The sequence below is a fragment of the Excalfactoria chinensis genome, chromosome 2 (assembly GCF_039878825.1).
Source record: "Excalfactoria chinensis isolate bCotChi1 chromosome 2, bCotChi1.hap2, whole genome shotgun sequence".
NCBI classification, from domain to species: Eukaryota; Metazoa; Chordata; class Aves; order Galliformes; family Phasianidae; genus Excalfactoria; species Excalfactoria chinensis.
Window position 1 is genome coordinate 39,365,354 of NC_092826.1, and position 13,548 is coordinate 39,378,901.

General features: G+C 40.6%; 1 protein-coding gene across 1 annotated transcript in view; it reads right to left on the reverse strand.

Moving 5' to 3' along the window:
* Positions 1-653: 653 nt before the first annotated feature.
* Positions 654-13,548, reverse strand: part of LOC140248908 (chloride channel protein C-like) — an 81,178-nt gene continuing 68,283 nt past the window's right edge. The window contains exons 14-16 of the mRNA XM_072330040.1: positions 4,021-4,117; positions 2,929-3,024; positions 654-901 (exon numbers count right to left, since the gene is read on the reverse strand). Coding sequence (XP_072186141.1) covers positions 683-901; positions 2,929-3,024; positions 4,021-4,117 — 412 coding nt within the window. The 3' untranslated portion in view covers positions 654-682. The remainder of the gene's footprint in view (positions 902-2,928; positions 3,025-4,020; positions 4,118-13,548) is intronic.

Sequence of the window (13,548 nt, forward strand, 5' to 3'; positions counted from 1 at the left end):
CTAAAAATGTTCTCTTATCAGGAAAAAGGAGAGAAAGAGAGCCGATTCTAGCAGTCACAGAAATTAAAGAACTGTAAGCAATAGAAAGGCATGTCAGGTTTTTCATTCACTTTCAATTCTCCCTTTGGATTGCAGTAACACATAGGCCAATAAGAAAGTCCAACCCCCTGTTACTTTCAGTGGGCTGCTTCTTTCAAGGCAGTGTTTCCTTTCAATTAAACTTACACAGTTCAACATAAAAATGCTGGTTTGGGAGCAGATGTTCAGTGGTTGAAAATTTAGTCCTAGCTCTAAGGTTTTGCCAGCATAACTTTGCTGTTGGGGATCATGACATTTTTTCATTGCGGGGCATAGACACAGTGTGACAAAAGACTCCTTAACAGCCATCCTGCAGATCTGATTTTATACGTATCTTTCATAAAAACATGAATTCCTATTCTGCCTCACAAGCATTTAAGTCAATGAATTTTGCAATCACCAAAAAGCTGTATAGAAGTAGCTCTAGGCTACAACCCCACATGCCAAGATACAGCAGCTTTTAAGTATCTCTTCTCCAGAAGGGATCAAGTGGAAAAGCTCTGATTATTTTCTGCTGAAGAAGCATGAGCTGAGAAAGAAGCAACAAATCCTAAGAATGCATCCATAGCCTTAAATCCGCTATCTACAGTCTTAAATCCAGAGGCTACTCTCCCACATTGGGGCTCTGTGGAGACAGCTGGAGCCTGAGCCTCTCCTCCAAGGGGAGAGGCATCAGGTCCTTCCTGGTGATCACACCAACCACTTGATTCTGCAGGTCGACCACAGTGAGGTGGCACAGCCCCAGGGTGCGAAAGATGATATACGTGCGTTGCAGCGAGAAATGGGCTTGGACTGACATGGCTGATTTGTTTATGTATGGCTCCTGTAAGACAAAGAGGGGAGACACAGGGAGAATACAAAAATGTGAGTGTATCACTGCTACGGGGGAGACAGAAGGCAGAGGCCAGGGTGAGAGAGATCCTAAACCTGAGGGATTTTAGTTCTTCTCCCATGTTCCCCATCCCCAATTATACTCAAAATGTCAGCAGATACCATAGTGAAAAACACTTTCTTTTTTGCTAAGCCATCAGGTTTTCTCTAAATGAGCTTTTATGACTAGAACATTCTGAACTGACGTGGTCTGATCTCTTACTTGGAAATAGCCAATGACCCCAATATTCATTACGTCTTAGATGTTTTATAGTTGCTATTTCATTACACAGCCATTTCTTACATCCTGTAATATTTTTCAGTAAATGCTTATAAAAGTCAGTTCACGTAGAAACAGACTGTGAAGAGGACAAAGAAAACAATCACATGGCTTTGGGAAGAAGAGGATTGCAAGTACTGAATTCCAGTCACAGAAAGCAATAAGGTCTATAACTTGATAGGAATACAGCTAAATAAATTTTATTGTTAACCAAGCTCTTTACAGCTTACACAGATGTTTACTAAGTTTTTACTTTTCATATAATTATACAGCATCCTACTTGTGACTTGGACACTTTCTGTCAGGGAAGGTATATTAGGCATCCCAGCGTATTCTTTCTTAGAGGAAAAATGAAACAAAAAGATGAGAAAGTAATACAAGTAAATGTATAGTATAGGGTGACATGTCCGTTCCTACCCTTTTATTTACAGGACTGAGGAAATATTCAAAGACACGAGGAGGAGAAAAAAATAAATTAAAGCAGAAATGTTTCATTTCTTCTATGCCACAAACATTTCTTGCTGTGGAATTTACTGCCACAGGAAATCATTAAGCCCAAAATCTTCAGAAGGAATATTTCTGTGGATGCCATAAAATTTTCCTTTCATGAGGAATAAGTTTTTGGAAGAGATGCTAAACTTTCTGCTTCAGGGATCACATCAGGTACAAAAAGTTAGGTAGCAATGAGAAACCTGATTGAACTGAATGGGTTATCCTTGACAAAAAATGTTGTCTGGCCCAATAACTCAAGCACTGGTTGGATTCAGTCTCAGCAGAGCTGGCTTCTACTCCTGTCTATGGCATGCTTTTGAACTTTGGAAAGCCATGTGCTTTCGTTCCACTTCAGTTTCCTATCTATTAAAAAAAGCCATTGAACAAAACTAGATACAGCGTTTTAGGAGTACTGTGGTTCTTGTAACCTTTCTTTCCTGATAGCTTTCTCAAAATGAGGAATCCAGACTAGATGCATCTTAATCTTCATGAGTAAACAGGAGCTGATATTGTCTTTTTATATAAAACCCGCCTGAATTAGGCTCTCATCTAGATTTCTCACTGTGCCCGCTACTTCAGTTTCAGTGATGAAATTCACTGAGGCAGAAACTACATTTATTTTGTTTATAACATATTTATTTTAGGGCTTGCTCAGTATACCAAACACATTACTGCTTTTGGACCCAGTATTTTAGTACAGTATTTAGGAAACAAATGTGGCAGGGATTTAAAAAAAAAAAAAAAAAAAAAAAAAAAAGGAAAGGGGAAGAAATACAGCTTTATTTATAAGTTGATGTATAGGCACTGCAGCGTAATGGAGACTAAAAACTCAAAAGCATTGCTTTATATTTGCTTTATAGGTCTATAAGAGCCAAATAGTGACATTTAAATGATCTATTCCATTAACATTGTATCATTTTGTCAATCTGGAATGTATTTTAATCAAAAGCCCCCTTGAAATGGTCTCCTTTGTTGTATTTTCTTTTTGGCTCGTTTTATCAACATCTGTTATGTTTATACAATATGAATTAAAACTTCGGAATGCTGTTTGTACTCAGCTACTTTTGTTGAGAGTGTAACGTCCCAGGATTGGCAGTGTTTATGTAAATCAGTGCGGCTGACACAGCCATCATAAACAAATGAGAAAATATAACAAACACATTGTTCATGGAGGAAATGTTTGTTTTTAGAGTTGGCTTCAGTCTTACCAGATTGATGAAGAGTTGCTGATACCGGGGATCTGTAATGTAGCGATTCAGCAGCATGGCTAGGCGCGACGGCTTGGGCAGCTTCTCCACTGTTATCTGGAACAGGCAAGAATCCATTTCTCTTTCTTTCTGCACTGCACATTAGAACCCATGGTTCAAAAGCCTTCCAGTTTGTTCTCTAAGAAAAAGTTTTCTAACAGAGCTACTCTGGCAGAGCTTGTCCTCTTTAAATTCTTCTGCCAATCAAGCTTAAACTAGCACTCAAAATAAAACAACCTGTACTTTAGAAAAAGGATTTTTTTTCTTAGTGTAACTAACTGTGTCTCTATTAAGACAACGTCAGTTATACCAGCCTAAGGGTGAGATTTTCCACACCGTTACTATGTGGTAATTGCATTATGAAATAGTGCACAAAAATGCAATATAACTGGCATCAGCCATCAACTGAGCTTCGATCCTTTTCCATAGGAATTCCTATTTGTCCTTTGACACTTTATCCCACACATAATTGCCCTGTTCACTCTAAATGTTGTTTTGCCAGCAAAATTTCCACGTGCAGACCAATCCTCAATGATATATGATGACTTTCCAGTTGTGCCTGTGTAAACTTCTTGAACTCCATTACCAGTCTTGTTTTGGTAACTCGTGATTTTCTTTTACCACTTTTAATGTTTATTGTTCCTAAAAGTCCTTCAGTCACCTGTCGAAGTAAAACTGCTGTATGTTTTTCAAGTTTGAAAACTTTTACAAATAGTAATCACTCACTGGGGTGCCATCCTATACAGAATTAAATATTATAATCTGCTGTTTGTAGAGAAGTTGGGAAAGAAAGGACTGGAACAGCCTATTTGAGGAAGGACATGCTTTGCCAGCACTCTTTTGCAACTCTGAGACACTGAATGGCATTATGGTTTATGACAGCTGTCCCTGGAAGTTCTTTAGTCATCTTTTAATTTAAATGGTACCTGACCACTTCTTTCTTTCTTCTCAGCCACATTAAACAAATGAATGTTCATTCATGTTGAGATCATTCTAACTCACCCAGTATATTCACCAATTAAACAAGAATAGAACTGACAGGAAAGGTGTTACCTTCTCATAGGGTAGAGGATGTGAGAAGGAGATAGATTCGTTGTTTGTCTCTGGTTCAAAGATGTGCTCGTTCTCCAGCAGCATGCACAGCTCTAATCTAAAGATTTAGAAAAAGGAAGGAAGGAAGGAAGGAAGGAAGGAAGGAAGGAAGGAAGGAAGGAAGGAAGGAAGGAAGGAAGGAAGGAAGGAAGGAAGGAAGGAAGGAAGGAAGGAAGGGAGGAAGGGAGGAAGGGAGGAAGGGAGGAAGGGAGGAAGGGAGGAAGGGAGGAAGGGAGGAAGGGAGGAAGGGAGGAAGGGAGGAAGGGAGGAAGGGAGGAAGGGAGGAAGGGAGGAAGGGAGGAAGGGAGGAAGGGAGGAAGGGAGGAAGGGAGGAAGGGAGGAAGGGAGGAAGGGAGGAAGGGAGGAAGGAAGGAAGGAAGGAAGGAAGGAAGGAAGGAAGGAAGGAAGGAAGGAAGGAAGGAAGGAAGGAAGGAAGGAAGGAAGGAAGGAAGGAAGGAAGGAAGGAAGGAAGGAAGGAAGGAAGGAAGGAAGGAAGGAAGGAAGGAAGGAAGAGGGGGACTGCATTTGTTACAATACATAAATACATATGGGGACAAATTTTATAAAGCAAGCACCCAACGCTTTACTATCCATTGGATATATGATGGATAGAGTACTAGTGGGCTGACCACATATTTCACCTTCCTAAACTTCCATCATCAATTACAGCATCACACAGGTGTTTTCTGGTTTAGGTTTGCCTAATTGAATTTTAAGACATCACCTACCTACACATGACCTGGATCAACCTGCTTGGCAGGAACAGCTCATGCAGTAGTTTGCACCCAACAAAGCAATATAAGTAATAAGCAAATACAGCTATTTGCATTTAAGGAGATAGACTGTTGTGCCTTCCCACATTCTTCTTAAGTAACATCCACATTAAAATGAGATCTGCCAGAAATTCACAACCCATTTTAAATCATTAGTGAAACCTTTTCTCACAATACTGCTCTCTAGAATTCATTAAGGCATTTAATATTCTTGCTGACTTAGTCCCTTGTTTTAGGATATCATTAGCAGTCATTACATCATTTCAAAACTTATTTATAGAATTTTTCCATTCCATACTACACGTAAAAATGTTTGACACGCAATATATTCAAAATGTCACTTCTATCCAGTGCTTCCTTGCTTCAGCACTGCGTGCACACACACACTCCATCCGCACTACCCACTTCCAGCCTTTTTAATATGTTTAGATAACAAACATCTTGGGGACCACCACAACATGCTTAACATCACGTTAGCCCTCCATAGTTACAGCTAGCAGCTACTACAGAAATGCAGACATGCAACACACCGCTAAATTATGTGCTTGAGGGACCCAGAGGAGACCAGGCACACAGCCTTCACTGAGGCATTTCAAGGGAGGTACAAAGTGGCTTCTGTGACTGAAATGCCAAAAATAAGCTTGGAGTTTTTCAAATAAATATTTCTGCATTTGAAAATACAGATTTTCTGAAACCCCAACTTATTATAGGAATTTACTGCTTTTAATATAATATCTCCTGGGAAAGATTAAGTCTGCTTCAAGGTGGGATTAGCACTCAGTAGCAGAGGACTTACACCAAGTAGACCTGCTTGCCAGCTCGAAAAGCTGGTGGTTAGTGCCCTCCCTAGGGACAGGATATGGAAGAACTAGGTTCAAGCCCCTTCTCCACACTCTCCTTCATAACAAGCACATTAGTGGCTATGTCTGGCATGTATTCATGTTTCCAGCTGGAGGGGTTCCACACTGAGTAAACAGGAATCTGTAGAAGCAGGTCCCCCACATTCCCTGATCAGCAGACTCTTTGCCATTTTATTATTTTCTTTCCAAACAGTCTCTCCTTCGCTATTCTGTACTTCTTTGTCCTGCATCTGGTGAAGCCGGCTCAAAGCTGTAGAGTTCAAAAACTTACCATGACATTCCAATGAGCTCTCACACATGAAGATGTAAGATTAAACTGATTTCCAGCATATTACAGCATATTACGTGTGTTTCTGGTCTTCAGTATAGCCCATCTTTTCTCCAAATTAAACCCAAGATACTTTGGGTATGTCTATCTCTGTGTTTTTTATTCATGTTCAGAAGACGCCTTTGAAGCAAACTACTCCATTGCCTCTACCTGCCATGGTTTGGTTAGCATTACAGAGTAGTCTCCTTCCTCCTAAAATAGTTGGCTGTTGCACCCTGAAGATCCACTCTTGCAAACTGTATTTTCTTAATGTAGATATGGCCTTGATATTTCATCCAAGGATCTCAATGGGATTTGTGAATAAGTATATCTGTGTCTGGGATATAGCTATACTCTTGCTGTAGATGTCCCAGTTCATTGCAGGGGAGTTGGACTAGATGACCTTTGAAGGTCCCTTCCAACTCAAATGATTCTGTAGTTCTATAATTATTTTACAGTGGAAGACCTGAGTGTGAAAAGAACTCGTGGAAGAAAATCAGTTGTGAAGAAAATCAGTGGCATAGCCAGGAACACTTGGAGTCTTAGTTACCTGCTCTCACCTTTAATGCAAAACCCAGCTGCAGGACAATAACAAGAAATCCAGTATCCTTCATCACTATTAAAACACCATGTGTCTCCATTTGATATCTGAGTGGTTTTGGTTTTCATAACATCTCTTTCTCACTGCTAAGGAGATCAAAAAGCTGCAGCAGGCCTGTGAGCTAGCCACTAATAAAACTGTGCAGAGGAAACCACATGTCCTGGGCTTTTATCTCCCCTCTTGGAAAAGGTGCTGACCTGCCTTACATTTCTCATAATGTGCATGGACATGTCATGTAGACAATTAATGGACTGGCATTTGAGGACAATGAGAACACCTTACAAAGAACAGTACAGACATGCTGCAACAGAAAAGATCTATTCCCTTCAGACTACGTTTGGAGGAGTAAAGGGAGGAAAATACAATATATGCAACATAGAAGAAATTATTCCAGTCATGCCCTATGAAATACCATTGGTACTTCACACATTTTTTCTGCAGGTATCTCTACAGCTTCACATTTTATAGTCTTCCACAAGTATGTCACTAATCATTTCCAGTAAGAAATAAAAACACAGATCATAGAATCATGAATTTATGAAGATTGGAAAAGACCGCTAATATCTAGTCCAACCATCAACCCACCACCACCAAGCCACCTACTAACCATGTCCTGCAGTGCCACATCCACATGGTTCTTCAACACCTCCAGGGACAGTGACTCAACCACCACCCTGAGCAGCCTGTTCCAATGCCTCACCATTTTTTTGTGAGAAGAAATCCTTTCAAATATCCAACCTGAAATATACGTTCCAGTCCTAGATCATCCTGTACAGCTCCACAAAGTCAATTTCCAGGATGATCACTGGGCCAGGAACACTTTCATCCTAACATATATATATATAGACTTCAAATGCAAAAGCTATGACCCACATCTATCCTTTGCCAGGACTCCCCATACTCAGGTCCAAAACACTGCTCAGGCTGCCCACAGCCCAGACTTCACCATTTTCCACTTGAACATCATGGGCTGGAATTAAAAAAATAGCAACGTTCAGCATGAGCTTAAAGAGCAGAAATGTTCGCTCATCACCAGTGGTTTGTTGGCTGGTTTTGGCAGCTTACAATTTGCTCAGCAGTGCTCTTAACTAAACCCAGAAGGGAGTCACTTAACGTGGCTTTGGGAAGTGTGAGAGAAATTTAGCTAGTCAAAAAGAAAGTACATGCAAACACAATGAAGGAAATTGTTGGAACATTTCTGATAAGAATCCAAGCCTATTAAAACCTGCCATGTCCAAGAGAAAAAAAGAAGAAAAAAAATAATAAGAAAAAAAAAAAAAACATACATTATTTCACTTGGACTTCCAGAAGTCATGCTTCAGAGGTATAACAGCACCACTCTTTGATGTTACATACAACATCCTTCCTATCACATCATCAAGCCTTAGAAAGCAGACCAAACATGTTTCTTGCACTATTTTGTGAGGTTTAACAGGAAGTGCTAGGATTCAGATTTGGAGTCTGCAATTGTTCGTTTACTCTTCATTTATTTAAGAAGGAAGAAAACCCTTAAGTAGGGAATCTCATTTCAAAGATACCCTGGCAAGGCACTGCAGTAGTTTAATTTGCTCTGTCTGTTATAAACCACGCATTATGGAATACACCTAATTAAGATAACACATTGTTATCCCAATATCCACATGTCAGATTTGGCATGGAAGTCAGGAATGAAAAGTATCTGACAGCTGATTGTGTCACTCTTTCCTTGTCAAGATGGCCAGTTATCTGAGGAAACTACAAATTCTAAATATTGGGGGAGTGACATAAAAAGGAACTGAGGCTCCAAAGTAGCTGCAAATGAACAGAAGAAAGATTAAATGGTGATGTCACTGCCAAAAGCATTCAGGGCAGGACTCTCCCATATTGAATGGATAAAACAGCTACACAGTTGGGGCGGAGGGAAGAGGGAGTATTAAAGAACCTGAAGTATCTTATTTCTCCTACATTAATCCACTAAAGGTAACTGCTTTGCTTTTATTCTTTGGCCAGTATCCAGCTTAGCGGGGACCGACAATTAATGTGTTCTGACCAGAATGGAACAAATTTCTCTTCTATGTATAAAAAAATGCACCTCTCTCAGAGTTTCTACCAGACATGTTTAAAAGCCCATTTACATTATTGTGAAGTTTTGATTGATTAAAAGTAAATGATGATAGTAGAACAGTAACAAATACCAATAAATTGCATACTGATGCGGCAGATTATGGCACCCTAAAACCTTTCATAGTCTTTCCTCATCCTCATACCTGACTGGAGTTAGATTTAGCATCTTGCACCTCCAACTTTCACAGTGAGTGCTCAGAAGGCCTTGGTCACTGCTCTGCTCTCAGAGAAGTTCTCATATAAATTGGGCAACACTTGCAACAGCGCACAAGAGAAAACTCTCATGTGAACTGTAAAATATACATTCTACTTAAGAATAATTGTTATTCTTATGTTTTTGGTAAGACAACTGCTAGTATGCTAAATACATTTCAAATAGCACTTTTAGTACCTTTACTGAAGAGTGTTATTTTTTAATATCCTGCATATGACAAGAAAGACAGTAGATAAGAACTAGATCATCTATATAGGAAACTGATTTGAAATCCACAACTTCATTTTTCACATGCAAAGAACACCCTGGGTTACAGGGTTGTTTCAGGCTATGGAGCCTAAAACATTACTGTTTATTCATGTATTTGGTTCTTCAAACCAAGAAAGAGCTTTGCATGAGTTCTTGGCATTTAACCTGTGAGCTGATAAAAAGGTCATTATCAAGCACTAGACTGAGGTTGTCCGGAGCTAAGATCAAATCCTGTCTATGCCCCACTGCCTTCCAAATGATGCTGAATAAATATTTAATCTCTGTGCCTCGGTCTTCAGACCTACATAAGAGGCATTTCTTCTACCTCAGAGCTGTGCTTTGTGGCTAATGCTCATTGCTTGAGTTGCCTTCTGTCTGGTTTTATGGATACCATCATCATGGTGAGTTGAGCAGACAGTAAGTCCCAGGCTGCTATGTGAAAATGCAAAGGCTGCTGTAAATAAACTGCAAATACAAACTCATTTTCAAACCTGCAGAAAGAGTAGATTCTAAAAAGCTATGAAAACAGGCTCAGAGTTGTATTTCCGTACAAGTTGGCTTGTTACCAGGCAGATTTTCAGTTCCAGAGGAACCCACCACACATTTAAATGACAGGACAAGTATGTGATCAGACTTTCCATTCTCACAACAGTTTTCCCCATGCCTATATTTGATTTCGACATTTAACAACGCTCTGCACTTGCCTAAAAGCCACCCACATGCTGCAGTGAGGCTGCATACGTTTTTAATTTGGCTCTCTGAGGCTGCACACAGCCTCTGCAGCACTCCAGCTTTCCTTCTGAAAGGCTCACAAAGTCCTACAGCACCTGCACCATTACTGGCAGGACAAAACAGGCCTACTAATTTTAAAAGTATCGTATAATACCACTATTTGGAAGAAAGGTTTTGCGCTTGAGATACAAAATAAAACCACTGCCACAGACTCTATAAACCTTCCTCCATCTGTGCTACTTGTGCCCAGGAACCCTGACAATACATGGGAGGATTATAATGGCAAGGGATTTTGTTGGAAGTGCTGGACTCTATTTATTTTAATAGACAAGATCACTGTACAGTGTATCATTGAAATGAATGGGATCAGCTTTTCAAAAGCAGTAAAAACAAACGTGCTGACAGACCCTACCCCCTCCTATGAAAACCATTACACCAGCACTTTGATACTGCGGTCAGCTCCCTAGCCTGAGCACCTAAAAAGAGCGTTTGGGTAGCTAGTGTGTTACCCTCCCCTTTTCCATTTCTTTGCTGTGTTCAAACCACTGATGATGGTGTTTCTAGCTTTAATCTGAGTAGAACCACCATTCTGCAGTATTTAGAGCAAGGGCGCAAGAAGGAGGCAGGAGAACAGCTGTCCGTGATCTCCGAGTGTGAAACAAAACTTCATTTTTATCTTCCTATATTGCACGAACTTTGCAGACTTCTGTGTTTGATTGGGTAACTTAGCATTCCTGTGATCTAAACTTAGCAACCTCTCCATAACAGAGCCAGAAGGAAAAGCTTCTCCAAGACGCTTTCAGTTCTATAGCGGTTATTTCACAAGTGCCAGCAACAATGCTGTCGTAATACTAAAGCAGATATCGCTAACCTCAGTGATAAATTTTTGCACTGAATGCTTCAGGACCCAAATTGTCTTTAATGTTCCATTTATCCCTAAGCTGCTGCATTGCATTGTTTACTGGAAGCAAGTACTTCAGGTTAGGAAAAATTTCTTCTCAGAAAGAGTGGTGAGGCAGTGGCAGAGGCTGCCTGGGGAGGTACTAAAGTCATAGTCCTGGAGGTGATCAAGAAACATACAGATGTTGAACTGAGGGACACGGGTTAGTGCATGTGGTGGGGATTAGCTGATGGTTGGACTAGGTCATCTTAGTGGTCTCCTCCAATCCTGTGAATCCTGTGAATTCCAATTCTGTGAATCTACACTTACCCTCTTGCTAAGAGGAATAAATGTATTGCCTTATTAAACAAGTGCTCATGGACTCTGCACACATGTGCATGCACACACCTTGAGAATAGTGTTTCATTAATCCCAATCGAGAGTGCAGACTAAAGAAAATTCCGGCACCAGTACCTATAGCCTGACATATCTGTAACAGTTTGTGATGCTGTATCTCCTTTCCCACAGCCCATATCAATATGCTGTACTTGGTTTTACTGCAATGCTTGGCAGAACGCAATCCTGACTCACAAGGGTTTCTGCTCAGTGCACTGACCAGAGGCATGGCATACCTAATAAGCTGCCATAGGATACACATACACACACTACTTTGGATCAATGATTTCTCTGTTCAAGGATGTTACTGTGTAATACAGCTTTAAGTTTTCAACTTTGTCATATTTTCTAAACTCTGATCTCTTCAATTTACTTTCAGTTATGTGACATTCCCCTTTAGTGGAGTGAAAGCATGCATTAGCTAAACAATGTGGTTTGGATTTAGTGTTCCCATGCATCATCATGAAAATGTTTGTCTCAGCAATAGTGTCATTATTGTTACTGGGAACAGCTGCTCCACCATGTCTTTCGATCGTGGAAAGCAGAGCGTCTCCCTTCTCAGACCAGTTTACAAGCTGGGAAACTAAAGTGAGACCATCAGGCAGGAGGTTTATGAGGATGATGTGTTCTGTACCTGGCTTCCTCCTACCACAAAGGAAGCAGAACGTGCAAGAACAGCAAATCTACGTTGCACAGAGCAATGTAGTTTGGCTCCCTCCACTGGTAGCTCCTCTGCCTCTTGCCCAGGGACCAACAGGAGCCAGAAATCCTCCTCTCAGGTGCAACTCAGCTCTGGCAAGTGTGACATGCTTCCAGCCAAAAGGAACAAGAGCAGGGAGTGTGCTGTTGATCGGGAGAAGACTTAACATCTCCCCGAAGCTTCTGAAGCAAGAACATGTAATTCTACATGTAATTTCCTGCTAGTACTCTTAGCCTTGCTAGAGCAAGTTTTGGTACCCAGCTCTGTGGGAGCAACACTGTCTGACTGGGCCCACTGTCCCCCTGCCCAACATCACAGCAATCCTCCTGAGTTCTGTGGCCACATTTCCTGAGGCTAGATACACAGGGACTCGCCTTCAGCTCACAACTCAGAGAAAGACCTCCAGAGGTCATTGGGCCATTCCATTGGGGGTAGAAGCACGTGATCCCTAACATCCTTTCCACCCCAAACCATTCTAGGATATCATGATAAGATGGATTTTAAAATAAAATCTTTTTTACAGCATATTCACCTTTGTAAAATGTCCACAAATGGGAAACAGTGCTTTCAGGCACTGGTAATAACAGTGCCTTTCTGAAAATCCACTTTTTTTTAGCTTTATCATCGACAAGAAGTCCACAGCTTTGGGATACATTTCTTCCCTGATTTACAGCACAACATTCTACTTCTTTAGATATCCAACTTTCCTCTGAAAGCAGGAACTGGGCACTTTGCACACCTCACTCACATCAGACAAACTTAATTTGGGGAAAGCAGTTAGACAGTAAATACACTCTCATTTAGCGTATATAAATTCATGATATAACAGTACAAATAAAATGAACATGGTAAACTGCAAGGATTTCTGACATCTTTACTGAAAATGTTTCTGTCGAGATTTCTTTTTGGCCTAAAAATGAAAATTTCCATCAGCCACAAATGCTGAAGTTTCAGTAAACTTGATGGGTGGGAAGAAATACGGTTTCCTAGGTGAAAAAATACACACAGAAATGTAGGCTTAATGCCAGAAGTGTCACATCCTGTACAGAAGTAGCAGAAAACCAAGTTTTACCCGTTTCTGCTTAGATATATTCATTCTGTACAGTCTGCTTATGGTCAGAGATATTGTGGTTTCTGCATAATTACTTTCTCCCAATCAAACTAAATCAAGCAAATAAAAAATATTCCTTCATCTAAAAGATAGACAAACAAAATGCAGAGTAAATGCAAACAGCTGTGTAGGTAAGAGTGCAAAGGCAAAAATAGGGAACCCAGGCTTGAGCATTACAATAGGGAAGCTGTGAGTGAAGATCTGAGAGGTTCAAATATGAGCAAAATGGCTTATTTGCTGTGGTAACATTCCCAGATGGGCTACTTGGTTGTGTTTGCCAACCCAGCACTCTTTCCAGGCAAACTGCATCAGAGCAGCGTTCTAGGCAGAAATTAAGATAGTCAGGCAGCACTCGTATTCTGCCTCCCTGCACTGCTTTTCCTTAAAGGAAAAAGAAGGGGCTGACACTGGCCTAACAAGGCACTAGCATCCACCTGCTTTTCTTCAGTGAATGCTGGGAGGATTGAACTGCAGCACAGAAAACCTCGATCCTTCCTTTTCCTTGGAAAGAAAGTGAATTAAAGCCAATTAAAGCACAAAAACAAAGCCAGTCACCACTTGAC